Raw genomic sequence first — 23,212 nt, forward strand, 5'->3', positions numbered from 1 at the left:
TAGAAAGCACTCAACTCTGTCCTAAGAATGCTCTCTGGCCTTCCTTCAATGTCTAAAAATATAACCTCCTAAGAAACCTTCCCCTGCACCCCCTAGTAGAGTTAATCATTCCTTTCTCTTTGTTATCTGTGTACTTTGTGCAATCCTCTCTTGTAGTCCTTAAAATATAAATAAGTTTAACCTGGTATTCTCTCCTCCTCCCCCCAGTAAACTGTGGTCTGTATCAGGGGATAGGAAGGAAAGGATAACACATTATGAATGCCTTATATATATACATACATACATACATATATATATGTGTGTGTGTGTGTGTGTCAGGCATCATTATTCCTATTTAAATAGGTATGCTTATTGACTTATTTACCTGAACTTTATTTTGTTATTTTATCCTTCTATTTTAATCAGTTTTTGTCTACTTTTGAAAAATAACTACAGATGGATATGTATACACATGTGTATATATAAATTTTTATATTTTACATGTTTTATATATATACATACACATATATTCTTTTTTAAACATTGTATAGAAATAATTTCCATTTATTTATTATAAATTCTTCATAAACATTTTTAATATTTGAAAAATACTCCATTTTTCAACTACTGGACATTTGAGCTACCTCTAATTTTACATTACAATAACCAGATCATGACTTCTTATCCATTTTCAACAAAATCAGAGTTCACATTATGTGTAAGGCTTTGCTGGAAGCTGAAAATATAATAGCATTATTGAACCTGTGGTTGGCGCTGGGGTTGGTGTATGTCCAGGAGACTTTATCTCTGGGCTGTCTATGTGCCATCTGGGCCCTGAGCCTCAGTGGTGTTGCAGCACCTACTCTCCAGTTCGTTGGACTTACCCAGGTCAGCTGAAACAGGGAGGTGAGGATGGACAACCACCACACCAAGGAACTGAGAGAGTCTACAACTGCAGGCATGAGAGCCCCATCCACCAGTTGTGTGGGATTGAAGACCCCTCTCAATTGAGAGGTAGAATGGACATCGCCATCCCAGGGTCCTCAGGATGGAGGAATAAAATATGAATTAAAGTAGACTTACTGGTATTCTACTACAGAATTATTGAGATTCTAGCAATGGAAGAAACTATATCACTGATGTGGAGACAGTGGCCATGGGAGTTCCTGAAGGCAGGGAGAGGGAAAAGGAGGTGTGATATTAGGGCATTTTTAGGACTTGGAGTTGTCCTGAATGATATTGCAGGGACAGATACAGGGCATTATATATCCTGCAATAACCCACTGAATGGACTGGGAGAGAGTGTAAACTACAATGTAAACTATAATCCATGCTGTGTAGCAGTGCTCCAAAATGTATTCATCAAATGCAATGAATGTACCACACTAATGAAAGAAGCTGTTGATGTGGGAAAAGTGGGGGGGTGGGGAGTGGGGTATATGGGAACCTCCTATATTTTTAATGTAACATTTTGTGTGATCTATGTATTTTTTAAAATAAATTTAAAAAATTATTTAAAAATATGTATAATAGTATATAGAAAACGTTGAGTTTCTGTCCTAAAGTAGTATTACAGTCTAACAATTTCTGCATACAGAATTACTGTAATGTATCTAAGTATAACGTAACCTCAAATAAAATGTGATTCCCCTTAAATTAATTATGAATGCAACTGTAAAAGTCATATGTCTGATATAAAACTTTAAAATTTTTTCACACTTCCTATTTAAATGGGTAATATAAAATATATATTATACAAAATATATAAAATTACTGCAATTCATGGAACAGTTCTATTTAAATGTCAACTATAATATCAACATAATGTTCAAAGCATTGTCACTGTTTTACTTGTCTTACAGGTCCCTAGAAAATCCCCATTCACAGGATGTTGCTGTTATTTTACCTAAGGAACTCACTCAGTGGGAAAAGTCCAACCTCACCAAGGTATTTGTCAAAAACTATCAGCAGCAACTGTTAACAGTGCAAATACCTGCGGCTGTGAAACCAAGTGGGGCATACAAGAGCCAGCCCTAAAACTTGAAAGATTTGGGGAATAAGATGTCTATAAGGGGCTTTGAAAAGCTCTGACATATTCCTGGGGATCTAGAATCTCATGTACATGTTCAAGGCTATGCACATGACCTGAGAGGGCCCTAATCTCTCACTCTGGTTAACAGTAAGTCCTGCACTAGCAGGAAGTGAAGACTAAGGCAGAACTGTAAACTAACTGAGCTCTGAAGGAATCTCCTGACACACATAAGGTAGAAGACGTAATTATTGCTTCAGGGCATTTGGTTTAGGACATTAAAGGAAACCTCTAATCAATCATTAGCTGACCACTTAGCTAAATGAGTAACAGACTTCAATAGCACCATGATATGGGAACACAAACTTTACAGAATTAAACCAGGAAAATCACTGAAACATCAAGGACAAAAACAAAACAGCAACAACAGACTCTTATTGGGAGGGAATCTGATTTTCAGAGTTGCCACATTACATTATCTAAAATGTCCTATTTTCAACAAAAAAATTACAAGACACACACACACAGAAAAACAAAACAAAAAAAATAGAACTTTTCCTGAGGCAATCCAGATGATGGAGTTTCTAGACAAAGACTTTAAATAAGCTATTATAAATATGTGCAAAGAACAAAAGGAACCCATGTCTAAAGAGCTAGAGTAAAGTATGATGATGTCTCACCAAATAGAGAATATCAATTTAAAAAATGGAAATTGAAAAAGAAGAACCAAATAGAAATTCTGGAGCTAAAAAATACAATCAATGAAACAAATATCACTAGAGGCACTCCACAACAGATTTGAGCTGACAGAAGAATCAGCAAATTTGAAGATAGGACAATTGAGAGTATCCAATCTTAGGAACAGAAAAAAGTAAGAAGAAAAATCAACAGAACTTCAGAGACCTGTAGAATATCATCAAGCACACCAACATATGCATAGTGGGAGTCTCAGGACAGGAGAGAGAAAGGGACAGAAATAGTATTTGAAGAAATAATAACTTCAAATTTCCCAAATTTGATATAAAACATAAAGGTACACAACCAAGAAGCTTACAAATGCCAAGTAGGATCAACTCAAAAAGATTCACACCTAGACGCATAGAATACAAGCTAGCCTCATTAAGATTAACAGCTGACTTCTCATCAGAAACCAGGGAGGCCAGTTGGGAGTAAGGTGACATACTCAAAGTGTTGAAAGAAAAAGTCACCTAAAAATTCTATTTCCAGCAAAACTACTCTTCAAAACTGAAGGAGAATTGACAACATGAAACAAATCATCTATTTGAAAATATTGAAATAATGCAAACCATGTTCTCCGGCCATATCAGAATTATACTGGAATATAAAAACAAAGAAATCTGGGAAATCCCCAAAATTTTTTGAAATTAAACAACAAACTTCTAAATAACTCAAAGATCAAAGGAGAAATCACAATGGAAATTAGACTATAATTTTAAATAAAAATGAAAACCAACTTATCAAAATTTATAGAATGCTGCTAAAACAGTACACAGCATGAAATGTATAGGTTGAAATGCCTGTATCAGTAAGGAAGAAAAGCTCTCAAATCAATAACCTAACCTTGAACATTAAGAAACTAAACAGATGTGCTCGCTTCGGCAGCACATATACTAAAATTGGAACGATACAGAGAAGATTAGCATGGCCCCTGCGCAAGGATGACACGCAAATTCGTGAAGCGTTCCATATTTTTGGCCTACATGATGGAATAGAGGAGAGTATGGGCCATGATGTGAACCAATGTATATGAGGTGCAGAGGTGCCCAAAGATGTACTTACCAAATCCAATGGATGTGTCATGATGATGGGAACGAGTGTTGTTGGGGGGGGGGAGAGGAGGGGTGGGGGGGTGGGGTTGAATGGGACCTCACATATATATTTTTAATGTAATATTATTACAAAGTCAATAAAAAATAAAAAAATTAATAAAAAAAAAAAAAAAGAAACTAAACAGAGAATCTACAACTGCAAGCAAAGCAATTCCTTCTATCTGCCCCATAATATCTAAGCCCCCTCTCAATCTGAAGAAGTCAGAGCAGCCCTAGAAGAAATTTAAGACCTCAGCAAACAAATCACAAGTGAAGAGACTGAAACAGTGATCAAACAACTCCCTAAAATGAAAAGCCCAGGACCAGATGGCTTCACAGGTGAATTCTACCAATCATTCAAAGAAGCTTTAACAGAAATCTTACTCAAACTCTCCCAAAAAACTGAACAGGAAGGAACGCTACCAAACGCATTCTATGAAGCCAGTATCACCCTAATAACAAAGCTAGATAAAGATATTACAAAAAAAAACCCACAAAATTACACAACCATTTTCCTAATGAATTTAGATGAAAAAATTTTCAAAAATATTCATTTTCATTTGCCAAAGGACTGCCGATGCAAACTACCAGAAATCTGTTGATTTTATAAAGGGATTTATTTGGGATAAACACTTACAGTTCCAAGGCATGAAAAGTCAAAAACTGAGGCACCATCAGAGAGGCTTACTCACCAAAGTCAACTACTGTTGACTCTAGCTTGTTGCCACGTGGTGAAGCAAGATGGCCACCAATCTCTGCCCAGGTTACAGCCTTCCCCTCCAAGCTCACCCTTTCCTCTTGAGCTGTTCCATGGGTCCAGCCACTTGGGCCTTCATGCTTAAGTGATCCTATAGTCCTCTCTCTGCTGGCACAGAGCTTGTTTCTTTCTGGCCCTCCTATATCATCTAGGCTGTTCTGCTCTGTTCCCAAGTTCAGGCAAATGGCTCATCTCTTCTCCAGGCCTCAGCTATTTAAGCTTCTCCTTTCTGACATATGGCAGGATCAAAAATGGTAAAGCTCTCACTTCTTGTGTCTGAGTGTGTCCATTTATATCAGACCCAGTAAGGAGGAAACTCAACCTGAGTCACACCTCATTGGCGTAGTCCAATCAAAAGCCCCAAAGTGATCCTAATAAGCAATCTAATCCAAGCCCCTCCAAATGAATTTAACGCAATCAAAGGTTATCACATCTAGACGAAGAGTGTATATGTTACTAGGAGATAGGAGAAGGGCTGAGAAGGGATATTGATACTTTATATATATAGAATTTTTAATAAGGTTTACTATACAAGCATGGAAATTGATAGAGTTGATGGTAGCACATTATACTGAGTATAACATGGCTGGCTTATAAATGGGATTGTGGCTGAAAGGGGAAGTTTAGGGACATAAATTTCAACTGAAAGTAAGCTAGAGAATAATCTAGGGCCTGAATAACATTTTGAACCTAGAAGTGGATGAAAATTGTGGGTAATAGTACAATTACAAGAAGGTTCTGTGAACTAGAACAAATATGCTACCATTAGAAGGTGGTAAGAATAAGGTGATGCATGGGAAAAATACAATTAATGTAACTTATGAACTATAGTTAACAGCAATATTGTAATAGTCTTGCATTAGTGTCAAAGAAGGTATTATATCAACACTAAGGGTCAATAATAGGAGGGTATAGAATTTTTTCTTTTGGAATGAGGAAAATGTTCAAAAATTTACTGAGGCTATGACTGCACAACTCTGATGAAAATGAGAGTCACTGAGTATATACTCTGGATAGACTGTACAAGGCATGGGACTATGCAACAGTGAATCACGTGGAGGAAGATGGACAGTGGTTAACAGCACAAATATGACTATTCTCTCATCAACTAAAACAAATGTACAATACTAATATACATTGTTAATAATAAGGGGTTGTGGCAGTTTGAAATCATTTTATAAATTCCAAAAAGAAAAATATTACATTTTTAAACTAATCTACTACTCTGAGTATGATACCTTTGATTGCATTAAATTCCATTGAGGGGCCTTTGATTAGATTACTTGATATGGTCAATTTTGGGCTTTTGATTGGACTACCTCAGTAAGGCAAAACTCAGGTTGAGTCTCTGCCCCCTCGCTGGATCTGATATAAACACAAACACAGACAGAAACTCAGACAAACATAGAGAAAAGGAAGCCACCATGTTTGATCCTGGCATGTAATAAAGGACTACAAGATTCCTTAAGCTCAAAGAGGCTGGACCCAAGGAGCAGCTCAAAAGGTGATGGTGAGACCAGAGGGGAAGGCTGAAACCTCAGCAGAGATTGGTGGCCATTTTGCTTCATGGCAACACACCAGGACCAATAGTAGCTGATTTTGGTGAGAAAGCATCTCTAATGGTGCCTCAGTTTGGACCGAGGAACTTGGAACTGTAAACTTTAATCCCAAATAAATCCCTTTATAAAAGCCATCCCATTTCTGGTACTTTGCATCGGCACCCCTTTGGCAAACTAAAACAGGGATGTATGGAAAAATATATACTAACTATAAGTTATGGACCACAGTTAGTGGTAATAGTCTGAGATGTTCTTTCATAATCTATAACAAACGTTCAACAATAATGTGAAGTATTGGTAGAGGGGTGATATATGGGAATTCTGCCCATTATGCATGATCGTTTTGTAAGCTCACTTCTCTAATAAAAAAAAATATTAAAATGAAAAAAAGTAATGAAGTACTGATAACATGCTACAACACAGATGAAGCTTGAAAGCATTATGCTAAGTGAAAGAAACCAGTTACAAAAAATCACATATCATATGATTGCATTTATATGAAATATCCAGAATAGGCAAATCTATAGAAACAAAGTAGATCAGTGGCTATACAGGGCTGGGGGTTAGGGGTGAGGGTGGGAATGGGGAATGAGTGTTAATGGGTGTGGTGTCTCTTTGGGGTGATGAAAATATTCTAAAATTAGATTGTGGTTATGGTTGCACAACTCTGTGCATATAAGAAGAACTGAATTTATACTTTAAATGGGTGCATTTTATGGGTGAATTTATGTCAATTCTATCTCAAAAAAATCTGTGCAAGAAAAAAGATAATTCAATAATTTTTAAACATTAGTGGCACTGAAAAATGTAACATTCTTAAAAACTTAATAACTTACCAAATGTTGTATAATTCTGGGAAGAAATGTAAAACATGGAAGATATTTCCTAACAGAATTGGAAAAGGATTTCAACTGTAGTTCTTCTTCAGAAGTCTTTTCAAATATTGAAAAGGAAGTTGCACAAGCTATAAAAAATGCCATTGTTGTCACAACCAAAGGCATTAGGAGTTCATCCTTCAACAGAAGAGGCAGCATACTATAAAGGAAAACATCAAAAAAGAATAGTCAATTCAAACCATAATCACTTTATTAAAAAGTTTCAAATGAGTTTATGAGAACAATATTGAAAATATATGGAGATTTGTGTGACTCACCTAAATGTGGACACAAGTAAAAACCAAGTAGACATAAAAGGAATCTCATTTAAAATTAAGCAGACTGGTCTAAAATGATAAAGAAAAAATATTTTAATATTACAAAAAAGGAATTTCAACTGCTACTTGTAAAAATATATAAAAACATTTTATCAGCCTGATTTTCAAAGCTAGCTTTAAAAAAGCCAACAAGGTCTCCATATGACCTACTGATTCATTTTTTATAAATATCAATCTAAACTAAATGATACAGAAAAGGTGTCAACTTCTCATAAAAACTAGTAAACTGCTTCCAATATCCTATTAAAACATTTTTTTTCTCTCATACAAACGGTAGCTTAAGGAAAAGATTAGACAAACAGATCTGAATATTCACAAAAAGAAAGTTTTAAGAAAGTTTTTTTCATAAATTTCATCCTACTTGGTAAATAGGAAATGAATTCCTGGGATATGTGTTTTCCACCTTTTCTTTTTTATGATCCTCTATGTTACATATTACTCATCTAAATTAAAAACTAAAGTTATGACTGGCAGGAATGTCATGCCAGCAAAGAGAAGACAAGAGAGGCAATGAAGAGTTATAAAGGGAAACAAGTTAATATTACTAGAATAAAAGAAAAGAAGAAAAATGACTGGGAAGAGGCTACATGAAAAGGGTAATAGGATAAGAACAGTAAGGCAGTGCCAACAAAGAGCCACGTAGGGTGAGAGCTCCAAATTCTGTGAACGCCTTGTCTTACCATTACCCATGGTCCACTAACTTCTGTATTCAATTGTAGAAGTGCTTGAGGGAGAGAGGGGGAAGTCCCAGGTCTGCCACTTACTCACTTTTTGACCTTGAGTCCATTATTAATTTAACTGTTTTCTTATGTATAAATGGAAGTGACAATATTTAATATTGTTGAGTAGTTGAAAGAACTCTTTTACAGTATCATCTAGTGTTTGTTAAGGCTGATTTCAGAATTAGAAGGCTTCAATCTTTCACTCATCTATTTCTCTATTTCATTTATCAAATTTACTGACCACCTTCAATGAGTCAGATTCTATCAGGTGCTGGGGGCTGCCTCTGACCTCACAGTCTAGAGAAAATAATTTAACTGTGAAAGCACTTTGTGAAATATAAAGAGCCACAAAACTGTAGTGATACATACATTGCCTAGCCATGATATCACAAATAGTCAATAAAAACTTTTTTCTAATGATGGTGGTTGTTGAACAATAATAATAGTAATTATTATTAGTTGGGTCTCATTTTTTAAAATGCTCTAAAAATTTTTGAGCATTCTCCTCCTTTCTTAGATGGATGACTTTTCCCCATGTCAAATAGCTTACAAAACTTAAGGCCTAGGACTACAAGTCAACTGAAAAGTAGTATAAATAAAAGAAGAGAGTAGAGGACTTTCAATTTCACTGCTTGATGCTTTTTTTAGTTTTGTTTTTCCTAAGATTTATTTTATTTCTACACAGCACAACATATACAAAAACTAAAAATGGATCCAAAACCTAAATATAAGAACTAAAACCAAAAAAATCCTAGAAGAAAGCATAGGGGAACATCTTCAGGACCTTATATTTGGCAATGGATTCTTCAATTTTATACCAAAAGCATGAGCAACAGAATAAAATTAAAATATAGATAAACTAGACTTCCAAATTTAAAACTTGTGCCTGGAGGAGCAGGTGTAACTCAGCTGGTTGAGTATCTGCTTCCCATATACAAGGTCCTGAGTTCAATCCTTGGTGCCTCCTAAAAAAAAAAAACTTTAGTGCATCAAGGAACACTGTCAAGAAATTGAAAAAAACAAATCAGAATGGGAGAAAATATTTAAAATATATCTAATAAGGGTCTAGTATTCAAAATATAGAAAGAATTCTTACAACTCAACAATAAAAAGACAATCCAATTAAAATCTGGGTAAAGAAATGTTAATTGAAAAGACAGAGGATAATCTAGGAACTGCATAACATAGTGACTGTGGTACTAGATGAGAACTGTGGTTAATAATATAAATAAGAATGTTCTACTTTCAAGAATGTGGTGATACATGGGAAAATACAACTAACGTAAATTATAGACTATAGTTAAACAGTAATGTTGTAATATTTTTTTATCAAAGGCCAAGCAAGTACTATATTAATGCTAAAGGTAAAATAATAATAATAATATGGGGTTTCATTTTATGAGATATAAATATGATTAAGCATTTTTTTTCTTCATTTTATTCATTAACAAGGAGACTTTGGTCATGTCATTTAACAATCTGTGGTCATTACATAACTTTTTTTTTTTTAAATAAAATTTTATTGAATACCGAACTTTCTAAACACTGGAGAAACAACTAAGTTTGTTTTTTAGGATTAAATGAGATAAATGTGCCTAGACAGAATTTTTTTAGAATAATGCTTCCATAATTTAAGCTGCCTTTTGTCTGTTATTTTTATTTTTGAAGTTGAAATAAAGTTCACTTAAAAAAAAAAAGAACTTGAATATTCATTTCTCCAAACAAGATACTCAAATTGTCAAGAAGTATATATATATTAAAAAAAAGTTATAAAAAGATATTCAACATCATTAGTCATTAGGGAAATGCAAATCAAAACCACAAAAGACACCATTATAGTGGCTATGATTTTTAAAAATGGAAAATAAGTGTTGGCAAGGACATGAATAAATTAGTAACATATATTGCTGGTGAGAATTTAAAATGGTGCAGCCACTGTGGAAAACTGTTTGGTGATTCTTTAATAAGTTAAACACAGAATTACCGTATGACCCAGCAATTCCACTCCAAGGTAAATACAGAGAACTGAAAACAGATGTTCAAACAAAAACTTGTACATCAATGTTCACAGCAGCACTATTTACAAAAGGAGCACTGTTCCACAAAAGATGGAAATTCTCCAAATGTCCAAAAACTGATGAATAAACAAAACACAGGATATTCATACAGTGGAATGCTATTCGGCCGTAAAAAGGAATCAAGTACTGATTCATGCTGCAACATGGATGAACTCTGAGAACATTATGCTACATGAAAGAAGGCATATGTGACAAAAAGTCATACTATATTATAAAGATATTATAGGATTCCATTTATATAAAAGATCCAGAATAGGTAAAGCAAAACAAATTAGTGTTGCCAGGGGCTGGGGAAGGGAGTAATGGGGAGTGAGTACAGGGCTACCTTTTGGAGTGATGAAAATGTTCAGAAACTAGATAGTGGTGATGGTTGCATATCACTGTGAATGTACTAAATGTCACTAATGGTAAAATTTATGTGTATTATACCACTGTAAAAATTCAAAAAATATATTTTAAGAAAAGAATTATCTATATTTTTCATCTCCAATTTTTGCCCCGTTATTTTTTAAATGCACCTATTAAGGCTTTTGCCTCTACCACTCTACCAACACTGGCCTTATCAAGGTCACGAATGACTCCCATGGTGCTAAGGCCAATAATCTACTCAGCCCTCAGCTATATGACCTATTATCAGTACCTAATACAAGTGATTACCTCATATCCTTAAAACGCCTTCTTATCTCAGTTTCTAGGATATCAACTCTCCTTGTTTTCATCCTACATTTCTATTCACCTCTTCTCCCAGACCTCTTAACTTTATGTGGCCCAGGACTAAGTCCTTGGTCCTCTTTTCTAGAATACTCATTTCCTCCATGAGCTCACACAGTCTCACGACTTTAAATATCATCAATAGTGACAAACTCCTAAATTTATTTCTCCAGCTTAACCTCTCTCTGGAACTCCACTCATATATCAAATCTAGATTAATCTGTCCAAATATTGAATCAACATCTCTACATGGATGTCTAAAGACATTGTCCAAAACTCAACTCCTGAACCTCCCATCCTGTTCCCACTTAGCTTAATCCTGTTTCAGTTGCAATCTTTCCCATTTTAGTATGTAATAATTCTACCTTTCTAGTTCCAGGCCAAACACTATGGACTCCCCCGACCCCTTTTTTTTTCCCCAAGCCCTAATCCAAATCATCAGAAAACCTTCCGGTTCTACATATATAGAGAAACATCACTTCTCATCTCTTTCACTATAACTTATCTTGGTCCCAATCACCATCATCTCTCACTTGGACTGTAGTAATAGCCTTCTAAATGGATGCCATGGGTTCAACCTTTGTTCCCTACAATCTATTCTCAACCTGCAATCGGAGTGATCCTTTTATAACTCAAGTCAGATCATGTTTCTTTCTCAAAACCCTCCCATGACTCCGTATTTCCTTCAGAATAAAATGCAAAGTTCTTAATATGGCCTAAAAGGTCCTACATGATTTGATCCCCCTACCTCTTTGACCTCACCTTCTACTCCTCCCCACTTTGCTCACTGCACTCTGGCCACTCTGGCCTTTTTGCTATTCTCTAAGCATACCAGGTACATACCATCTTAGAGCCTTGGCACTGGCTATTCCCTCTGCCTAGAACGTTATTCTCCCAAATATACACATGGCTAACTTCCTCAGCTCCTTTAGTTCACTCAAATAACTCTTCAGTGAGCCTACTTTGACATCCTTATTTAGAACTGCAACCTGGCCCTGTACCCCCACCTCTGGTACTCCCAATTAACCTTAAGCTATTTTATATTCCCCTCATTGGCATTTATTACCTTATAACAAACTATTTAATTTCTTCTTTTATGCTATTATTATTTAGGGTATGCCCCTAAAAATGAAGACTAATAAGGCAGGGATTTTTTGCCTATACTGTCCATGGATGGATCCCAAGTGCACAGAACAGTATCTGGAAAATAATAGGAATTCAATAAATATTTATTGAGTGAAATATTCATTTAATAATAGATTAGCTGGAACCAGATCATGAGGAACTTTTAATGCTAACAAAAATTTTGATCAAAATTATATTAAATAATGTACTATACAAATAAACCAGCTGCAGTGTAAAGCATTAACTCCCAGAAGTTCAGCACCTGAAAACTAACCTGAATAATCCGATTGCAGATCCCTGAATGGGCTGTGTTTGTATGGGATAGAAATCTTGGGGAAAATATACATTTAAAAATAACACCTTTCCATAATTCCATTTCCCCGAGCACTAGAGATTTTCATATAGTCAGCCTAGCCTTATAATAATGGCAATATCCAACTCAGATTTGGGCACTGGGGGATGAAATTAAGCATCCTCTCAGGTTGCAATGGAGTAAGACTGCTTCTTTGCTTAAGGCAAAAAAGCCTTTCACATAGGCCAGCCCAGCTTACTATAAAGTCCTACACAAGTTTTAGTCCAAAACCCCATCTAACAAAAGTGATACTGCCTTCTTTTTGTCATTGGACATTCTTAACATGTATCTTCCACAGGAATCTAACAAACACAAGGTGAAGAGTGGAGTGGTGGCAGATTACTACTGATCTAAAGCAGTATTTCAAGATGTTCTAGGCAAATATTTTAATATCTGGATAACATATCTCCCAAGTATTATCTAATTTCTTTTTTTTTTTTTTTCATCTAATTTCTATGAAGGGTTTATAACTGGAGCCCAGGAGAAAAATTTTAAAGTTCCTAGAACAAAGTAATCTGGTTAGAGACTGCCAATAAGGCCTAAACGAAGCTTATGGCTAAAACAAAAACTGAAAAAAAACAAACAGAGAGGAGGTAACATATGAAAGACCCTGTGAAGGTGAAGAGAGAGAACAGACTACTGTATAGATGCAGAAATGAATGAAATGAAAAAGGCAAAGATGGCAAAAGGCTCTAATTAAAGAAAAGCCTCTTTGGAGGACATATTTTTATTAGCATATAGAATTAGCATGTATGAGAAAACTGAAAGAAATGAAAGTATGTCAATTATATCCCTGTATATCTTTCTAAAGTTTAAAACAGTATATTTAATAAAGAAGTAAAATAGCAAGAGATCATCATTCTGGAAATATATGACTTTATGAAATAATTTATGCAACTATATAACAATTCTGTAGTTTTTATATTTAAATGAATATTTACATTATTTTATATTATACACACATAATAATAAATGCAAACTTCAAGCAGTTTTACTTACAATGATACCAAGAGAATGGACTTTTCATGCACTTGGAAAGAAAATAAAAAGAAAGATAGCGCACAGCTAACCTTTAAGGAAAAAGTAGGGGGGAGATGAGATGTAACAACTTGCAAAATACAATATCAATTTCATTATGAATCTAAATAAAATAATTTCAAATGAAATTTTCCAGTTTAATGTTTCAAACTGGAAGTAAAATTAAAATACAACACAAATATACATTTTAAATTGAATCTATCAAAAATTTTTAAAAACGATGATAGAGCCATACTTACCACCTAAAATAAGTTCATTGAGACTCAGTTACTAGTATGTAAAACCCACCACATGCCCCAGACATAATAATCTTACTTTTATCTTCCCTTGGAATCTCTCATTTTAAATTAAGAAGTATAGCAGTTTGATATGGTTATAAATTCCAAGAACAGATATAGGATTATGTTTGTAATCTGGTCTGTAACTGGGCGTGATTAAATTATGATTAGGGCTTTGATTGGGCCACCAAGGAGTGGGGACTCACAGATAAAAGGCATGGCAAAGGACAGAGCTGAGGGTTTCTGATGTTGGAGTTTTCACATTGGAGTTTGATGCTCAAGTCTTAAGCTGGAGCCCCAGGAAGTAAGCACACAGAGAAAAGAGAAGCAAGCCCCAGGAAGAGAGGACCTGAGCCAGGAGAAGAACACAGAGGAATAGAAATGGCTCCTTAGACAAGGCAGAAACCCCAGGGAGAGAGATGGAGCCGTTCCCGATAGTCTACAGCTGACCTCGTGGAGAGATGCAAAGTCTAGAGATCATCATAGTGTACAGCTGACCTTGTGGAGAAAACAAAGGAGATGAGCCCACAGGAACCCAGGAAGCCTAAACCCTGGTAGATGTTGACAGCCATCTTGCTCCAACACATGAAAATAGACTTTGGTGAGGGAAGTAAGTTATGCTTATGGCCTGGTATCTGTAAACTTCTACCCCAAATAAATACCATTTATAAAAACCAACCAATTTCTGGTATTTTGCATCAGTGCCCCTTTGGCTAACTAATACAAGAAGCATGAAAGAAAAGGTAAAATCTAAAACTACCAAACAAATCTATTTTAATGTTTTGAAAATGTGCACTTCAAAAAAATCATTAAATGTTTTATAAGTTTATAATTTGCTATTTGGGGTTTTACATAAAAAATACTTAGATCGATTTTCAGAAGTTCATTTTCTGCACAGTAGACACATGCCTATATATTAATACATCAATCCAGTTGCTCAAGTCAAAAACCTAGATTACTAAACAAAAAATAAATAAATAAATAAATAAAAAGAAAAACCTGGATTGTCATCTTGCAGGTGCTACACATCCAATCCATCAGCAAATACTATCTACACCACCTCCTAAATACAACATCTATCCACTTCTCTCCATTCTCTTTGCTGATGGTAGAGCAGAGAAGCAGTCTAAGACACCCTCATCTTTCTCCTAATTACTGCAATAGCTACCTAGTTGGTAACAGTCTTGATCCCCAACAGCCCATTCTCCACACAGCCACCATGTCAGATCATGCAATTTCCCTTTTCAAATCATCTAATAGTTTCCCACTATGCTTAGAATAAAATCCAAACCCCTGCAAACAGCTACATAAGGTCATTCCTACCTTCCTCTGTCAATCCCTATCTTACTCTCTCCCTCAATCACTTCAAGCCAACTGCTTCTTACCTGTCCCTTTATGCCTCCAATATGCCAAATGTGTTCAGTCATTTAGGCTTTGCATTTGCATTTATCACATCAGAGCCCAGGCAATCCTGTGGTTGGTTCTTTCTGTTTGGTCATTCAGTTCTCAGTTCAAATGTCACTTCCCTAGAAAGGCCTTCCCTTAATCAACCTAAAGCATTGCCCTCCTCCAACCCCACCCTGTAAGTTCTCTTCTCACATATTCCCATATTCCTCATTACACTCATTACTCCCAGATAGTTTCTTATTAACTGATTTGTTTTGTTTATTGTCCATCTCCTGCCACTAGGATGAACGATCCCAATCAAGAGAGCAAGGACGTTATATCTGTCATTCACTTACATGAACAACACATGAGCAGTGCCTAGGAAATTCCTGCACATTAGAGGGCACTCAAAAATATTATTTGAATAAATTAAATATAAATAATTTTAAGGCAATGCAAATCAAAACCATAATGAAATACCACTTTACAACTACTAGAATGGTTATTATTTAAAAAAACAGAAAATAACAAGTGGTAGCAAGGATTTGGAGAAATAGGGACCTTCATATATTGTTGGTGGGAATGTAAAATGGTTTAGCCACTATGGAAAAGAGTTTGGCAGTTCCTCAGAAAGTTAAAAATAGAATTACTATGCGACCCAGCAATTCCACTTTTAAGAATATACCCAAAAGAACTAAAAACAGGGACTCAATAAATTCTTTGTATACCAGTGTTCACAGCAACATTATCCACAATAGCCTACGGTGGAAGGAACCGAAGTGCCCATCAACAGGTGAATGGATAAACAAAATGTGGTATATATATACAATGAAATATTATACGGCCATAAAAAGGAATAAAGTTCTGATGCATGTGACAACATAGATGAGATCTGAAGACATTTTGAGTGAAACATAAAAGGACAAATATTGTATGTACTCTAAGCAAATTTATAGATACAGAAAGTAAATTCTAGGTTATCAGGAGCTAGGGGGAAGGGTGGGAGAAATGGGGAGTTACTGCTTAATGGGTACAGAGTATCTGTTTGGGTTGATGAAAAAGTTTTGGTAATGGATGGTGGTGACGGCACAATATTGTGTACATATTTGACATCACTGAATTATACACAAACAGGTACTTAAAATGGAAAATTCTGAGTTGTATATAAGTTACGACAGTAAAAATTAAATTCATATAAATACATTCATCCTATTGATTACCTCAATTATAGATTTTATTGAAAAATAATTCAATCAAATTTGAAAAGGAAATACTTCTAATTATAATGGGAAATGTTTTTAAAGCTCTCAGAAGTATTCAATAAAAATTCAAAACATTATTAACAAAAAACAAAAATTATTAATAAAAAGGGTTTTTTTTTTGGTTTTTCAACACAGTGGCTTGTATTAATACATAGCAAACAGAATATAAGTGGGAAATTTAAAAAAGAAAACATTTTTTCTCACTTATAGCCTTAAAAGTAATCACTGGTAACACAAATGGTTATTCAAACTCTAAAATTATATTCCAATATCTTTGAAATATCCCTTTATTTAGCATGCTATTTCCATGATAATGTCTTTTTTACATTGTGGTTCTGAGATGCACATTATTTAGGAGGTACAGGGGATTGAACCTGGGACCTTGTACATATGAAGCAGATGCACAACCACTGAGCTACATCTATTCTACCTGAGATGTACTTCTGAAAAATTTCAGTTACCATTCTGTCTTGCTTGTTTTTTGGAATGCAATATAAATAAGTGACAGTCCCAGAACTGGAACCCAAGTTTCTAAAGTACTGTCTCCTTATAAGTCCACTAAGACTTACTGTTTCTAAATTTTCTTGATATTTTAAGATATTTTTCAAATGTCATTTTATAGCCCAAGGCACACAGGATTAAAAAAATACCAGAGAAATACAACCATGAGTTTGTAAACTCTGAGAAACCCTAAACTACAGAAAATAAATTATCTTCAAACTGATAGAAGCATGTCCCTAAAACAGAAATTTGCCCCTTCCTGTTTTCAAAATCTTTTTTGTCTCCTCTTGCACACAAATCAAACTCCAAACTTTTCAACCTGATAGTCAAGGTTTTCTACAATTTGGTCATTTTCTATCCTTATCTCCTACTATATACTCTCCCACTTAGACATACACACACACAAAACTCAAGCAAATTTTATTGTTTAATAGCTTATTCCAGAAAATTCCCTGTCATTTTCTACCTCTTTATCTTCAAGCTCTTTTTCCTACCTTGAATACCTTTCTGCTATATAAACCCCCTCTTCTAAATTTTGTCCAGCTTTCAAAACTTGGCTCAAATCCAACTTGGTCTAAGAAACTGTTTAAAATCTTTCCCAATGGTAGTATCTCCCTTTCCCACACTATCAAATAATCAGAGCACTTTATTTGTACATGTTAGAACTTAATAAATCCTGCTTTAGATCATATCTTCATCACCAGTTTTCTTCTCTGTATTCCATCATTGACTAATATAAAGCAGAAACTAAATAAAAAATTGTTGAATTAAACTGAACGATTTCAAGTGCACTCCCTAGTACTCAACACAGCACCTAAGTATGGCAGACACTCAATAAATGTTTGCCAAATAAATGAATCTCTTATTTTCTAATCTAGTCAATCCTGTTCAGAACAAGAAAATAATCATCTATATTTTTTTAAAAATCAGTTTTAAGAATTAAGTATTTAAAATAATGAGGAACTTACCAGAGTAAATTTAAATCCCTTGGAAGAGGGCTGAAGTGTTAATTTTATACATGCAGGAAGTAGGCTTAAAAATGTAAAGCAAAAGCTAAAAAATCAATAAAAATTAAATAATTGTTTCCTCTGTATATAAATCCAGCTAAAACAAAGAAATATTTTAAGACATATGGATCACATTACTTATCAATTAAGCTGATTTCAAATTAAAATTAATTTTTATTTATTAGATTTAAGACCAAATAACATTTAAAGTCTGTAAATTGAAATATGTACATGCTTTAATATATATATGATTATATGACATAATACAAAACAAAACATTGTAATACTAAATATTTCTTATTATTTTAGTATTTAACATCATTTATAGAATAGATATATAGCTGAAGGTCAATTATCAGACACTCTCAAGAGAACATAACTAGGTATAAAGAGGTATTCCTATATTTGTAACACAAGTATTCATAAACTTTACTCATAAGAGAATCTCTTTTGCCCTCATTTCACAAAAGTTTATTTTCCAGTTTTAAGACCATGTTAAATCAGAAAGAACAAGTTAGAAAGAGAGTAGGAAGCTGCTAAGGCTCCTCTTAGCAATGGCTAACTAACAGGTAGGGAGGAAAAAGAACCAGAGAAAGTTGACAAGACTCAACAAGCAGAGCAATCTGGTGCCCTTTAGTACCATGACAAATAGCCCCTGAATGCCCTGAAAGCAAGACTCATAACAAAATATAATAACTGATTTTCCCACTTGTGGAGGCTCTCTAGAATGCTTCCTATTAGGGTGAGTTACAATGGATATTCTCTCACAAGAGCTGGCAACAGCCATCTGGTAACATACACACCTTCTCCCAGTTTTTCAAACACTAATCTTGATGCTGCTATGAAAATGTACTCCAAGTCTCTATTCAGTTGATTTTAAGCAAATTAAAAGATGATCCTGGAAAGCAGACATGGCTCAACTGATAGAGCATCCGTCTACCATATGGAGGGTCCAGGGATCGATCCCCAGGGCCTCCTGACCTGTGTGGTAAGTTGGCCCATGCACAGTGCTGCCACACACAAGGAGTGCCGTGCCACACAGGGGCATCCCCATGTAGGGGTCCCCCATGCGCAAGGAGTGTGCCCTGCAAGGAGAGCTGCCCCGCATGAAAAAAGCACAGCCGGCCCCAGGAGTGGTGCCGCACACACGGAGACTGGCACAGCAAGATGACACAACAAAAAAGAGACACAGTTTCCCAGTGCCTCAGGATAATGCTAGCGGATGCAGAAGAACACATAGCAAATGGACACAGCAGACAACAGGGGAAAAGGGGAGAGGAATAAAGAAATCTTAAAAAAAAAAAGAGTATCCTAAGGGGAAATGGATGTAGCTCAAGTGGTTGAGTGCCTGCTTCCCATGTATGAGGTCCCAGGTTCAATCTCCAATACCTCCTAAAAAGAATACAAAATGAAAAACAAACTCTCATGGGGGTTGAACACCTGTTTCCCATATACGAGGTCCTGGGTTCAATCCCTGGTACCTCCTGAAAGAAAAAAACAAGATTATCCTGGGAGGACCGAACATAACCAGTTGGAAGCCCTTTAAAAGAAGGCTTACTTAGGCATTTCCTAAGCTCAGGAGATGGGTTTGAATTGCCCTCCTTCTCCCCCTGATCTCCCTTACTGGTTGCCTGCCTTGGCCAACCCCACAGTAAATTCATACATACACACATATATATGATCTCCTACTTGTTCTGCTTCTCTAACTGAACCCTGACTGCTATACCACTGAAGAACATGACTTTTCAAGATGTTAATCATGTTTAGTGAGCTTTGTTTAAGGAGGAAGGAATTAGGTAACAATTCAGAAAGATTCTCACATAAAATAATTCAAATCAAAATGTTTTGTTGTATAAAGGTTTATATGGAAAATTTATTAATGAAAGCTCATTCACTAATGATGCCAGAAAAATGAGATACTACCATAATACTTTTAAAGAGTATATTATAAAACACTATACATAAACTTTGTGTCTCTTACCTGATTATTACCTGGGTATGATGTGGCAAAATATCCTTAATCTTCAGAAAGACATTGAAACTACACCAAATATTGGCTACTTTATCCTTAAAAGAGATTTGTTAAGTTGTTAATTTTATATTACTGTATAATTAAAATACTATACCCCACTAAGTTGAGCCCATAATCTATAAGTAAATAAACCTTTGACACATGTGAAACTTTTATTCACAATTTTCTAAGTTGATTAAAGTCTCCAAGGACTATACACATACACAACAAACATACACACACACACTCAAGCATTTTTCATTTTTTTTTTACAATAGGAATTGACCTACATCACTGTGAGCCAACCATAATCTAGACATTCCCAAAAAATACTTAATACTTTCCAAAGACCAGCACCTATAACTAATACTGAAGTTATTTTCTTTTGGAAATTTTTCTAAGAAATCTTTTCTCCCCCTAATTTGCAGAACATATATTAAAGGTGACTCGTTTTATCCCACACCTGAATTTATTTAGCATAACCTACTATTAGTAATGATAATACATTAATCGCTAATAAATTCAGAAGTTTAAAGACACTAGTAGTTGTGCTAGGATAACTTTGAAAATTAAATTTGTAACTAAAACTCTCATGTAAGTGAAATTCATCATCTACACAGCTGCCTGATTTACAGCTGTGTAGGCATAGTATCAAGAAAGTTAACTATCACTGACAACAAAACCATCCTACTTCCTCTGTTGAATCAAAGAAAATGCTCCTCAGATTTCAAGGGAAACAAAAGACTGGAAAAGACTTGCAACACCATCAAACATATATGATACTCATTTTTAAAATTATCATTTTTGAGATGGAAGGCAAGGCAGCTTACATGGAAAGTTAAACTTTTCTTTATACAGGTGTTAAAAGTTAGAGATGATATAAAGAAAAGGTTACGGACACAGGTTTTGAAGTTCAAATCACTGCTCTGCCATGTATTAGCTATGTGAATCTCTGAATTCAGTTTTCTTATCTGTAAAGTGGGGATAATAATATCTATCTCACAGAGCTATTGTCAAGATCAAATGAAATTACATGTGAAGTATCTGGCACCTAGTGAGAGTGACAGTGATAGTGCTTGCTGTGGTTGCTTATTATGATGAGTATCATCGCCATCATCATCCCCACCAACACACAGTTACAATTTATTGTACCTTCAAACATCAAACTTTTTCTTAGCCTCTTTGAAAATGCTGCTTCCATTCTATTATGGATCCATTGAATGATATTCTATAACAATTTATATATTCAAAAATCACACACAAGTTTTTCTAATTCTTTTTAAATGAAATGTTTATTCAAAAGCAAATTGCCTATAAATATGCTGTCTCTAACTTTATTAAAAGGCCTTTTTGTTTCAGAAAAAAGGTTTGTTTAATTTAATGACTAAATCTAACTTATCAAATTATTCATGCAATAAAAGATGAACAAGAGTGATTAAGCTAGCATGAAATGAAATGAGAAATTCTCATTAAAAAATTACTGTAGGTTATGTATCTCATAAGGAATTATGAGCTCTTTCTGAAGCAAACATGATTACTACTTTAACAAATAGTTTCTAAAACTAAAAAGGGAATATAAACCAAAACATTACACAGCTGTTAACTGTATGGCTGCAACTTCTGATGCTATCTTTCGTTATGGACCCTATTTCATTTTTTAATGTATATCTGAATTATGAATCTGATGATGGCATAAATATTATCTATTCATGTAATACACTAGAAAATGCCTGCTGAGCTAGGGGTTATATACTATATTAATAACTGGCAAGGAATGATTACAGGAAGAAAGTAGCTGAAATTACTATTACTTGTGTGTCCTCTACATGAAATCCCCGAAAGTCGTTAAGTATGGTAACAGAAAGGAGTTAAGAGGAAAGTTTTTAAACATGCCTCAAATAATCCACGATCAACTGGGAAGAGTCTTCTTAGAACCTGCAGAGTTTGTTCCTTGTCTGTAAAGAATGGCAGCCAGCAGAGAATGAAGGAAGCCACCACAGTACCACCTAACTTAATTAGCAATACAAACCTAGAATAAAAAATAAAAGCAAGCAGTAAGACAGGGAGAGGTTAGTAATTCTGATAAATCAATTGCAGTTGCACTGAATATAATAAATGTAGATATATAGTAATGATAAATCTATACTACCAACACAGGTTTATGGTGAGGATCTGTTCAAATCAGACCTAAGAAATTCACAACTGTTAGGAAGTATACTTTTATCATTGATGTGGAGGAAATGGCCACTGGAGGTTCTGAGGGGAGGGGGATGGAGGGACAGAATAGATGGAACATGGGGCATTTCTGGAGTGTTGGAATTGTCCTGGATGATGTTGCAATGACAGATACAGGCCATTATATATTTTGTCATAACTTACAAAATTGCATAGCACAGAGTGTAAACTATAATATAAACTATAGTTCATGGTTCATGGCAATGCTTCTATATGAGTTCATCAATTGTAACAAATATACCACACTAATGAAGGATGTTGTTAATGTGGGAATGTGTGAGAGAGGGAGGGAATGGGGCATATGGGAAGCCCCTGTATTTTTTATGTAATCTAAATTTTCTTTAAAAAAACAAAAGTACACTTCTTCAAAGACTGCTACCACTAACCTAATTAACATTTAACTTGGATGCCATTACTATGGGAATAAGGGAATGCAGTCATGAAAAAAAACATCGAATCGGGATTTATTTCTAATAAAGGTATTATGCAATATGCTCTAAAAGATGAAATCCCACGGCAATACTCTTAACAAGCTACTCCATATTACCTCTAGCAAATGTACATTGATCAAAATATCTTGCTTATAATTAAGGCTTAAAATGAAAGAATAAAGAACTTGACTTAATCTCTCTTCCCACTCAAACAAAGCCTATGCATCGATAAGAAATCACAAAAAGGCAAATGGAAGACTAGCTTCCTTGGGATAAGTATGCCAAATAAATTATTTTAAGTAATCTTTAAAAATTCTGGTGTTTAAAAGCCACTCACCCCTTTCCTTTCAGGCCTTTTTTAAAACACTTGCCAAGTAAAAAACAAAAAAATGGCAAAGAATGGTAAAGTTCCATCTGTTTATAATTTATAGCTAAGCAAAATGCCAGTGACCCTAGCAGGTCACAGTCACAAGATACTCCAAGAACACCCCATAAAGCAAAGCCAAGACTCACGGAATTATATATGTTCCTGTGTCAAGGAAATAATCTCAAAATTAAAAGAAATAGATCTTGCATTTTATAAAGATATTTCTTATGTGATTTTAAAATAATATATATAATAAAAGCTATTTCTATATAGAAATTAAAAGTATTAATGTGATTAAAAAAACATGTGAATTATATATAATGAACTCAAATCTATTAAATC

At 34.7% G+C, this 23,212-nt stretch overlaps 1 protein-coding gene and 1 non-coding gene across 4 annotated transcripts in view; one reads left to right on the plus strand and one right to left on the minus strand.

The window, feature by feature from the left end:
- ALG6 (ALG6 alpha-1,3-glucosyltransferase) overlaps positions 1-23,212 on the minus strand; it is a 91,376-nt gene that overhangs the window by 2,847 nt on the left and 65,317 nt on the right. For all 3 annotated transcript variants that reach the window (XM_058303461.1, XM_058303460.2, XM_058303462.1), the window contains 7 exons: positions 22,841-23,026; positions 21,731-21,866; positions 19,808-19,893; positions 17,788-17,872; positions 13,354-13,424; positions 7,307-7,375; positions 6,990-7,188 (listed from right to left, as the gene is read on the minus strand). In XM_058303461.1, coding sequence (XP_058159444.1) covers positions 6,990-7,188; positions 7,307-7,375; positions 13,354-13,424; positions 17,788-17,872; positions 19,808-19,893; positions 21,731-21,866; positions 22,841-23,026 — 832 coding nt within the window. The remainder of the gene's footprint in view (positions 1-6,989; positions 7,189-7,306; positions 7,376-13,353; positions 13,425-17,787; positions 17,873-19,807; positions 19,894-21,730; positions 21,867-22,840; positions 23,027-23,212) is intronic.
- Positions 3,616-3,722, plus strand: LOC111758895 (U6 spliceosomal RNA). Its single transcript, XR_002793027.1, has one exon. It is a non-coding gene; the product is annotated as a U6 spliceosomal RNA (small nuclear RNA).

Source organism: Dasypus novemcinctus, chromosome 9 (assembly GCF_030445035.2).
Source record: "Dasypus novemcinctus isolate mDasNov1 chromosome 9, mDasNov1.1.hap2, whole genome shotgun sequence".
Classification (NCBI taxonomy): domain Eukaryota; kingdom Metazoa; phylum Chordata; class Mammalia; order Cingulata; family Dasypodidae; genus Dasypus; species Dasypus novemcinctus.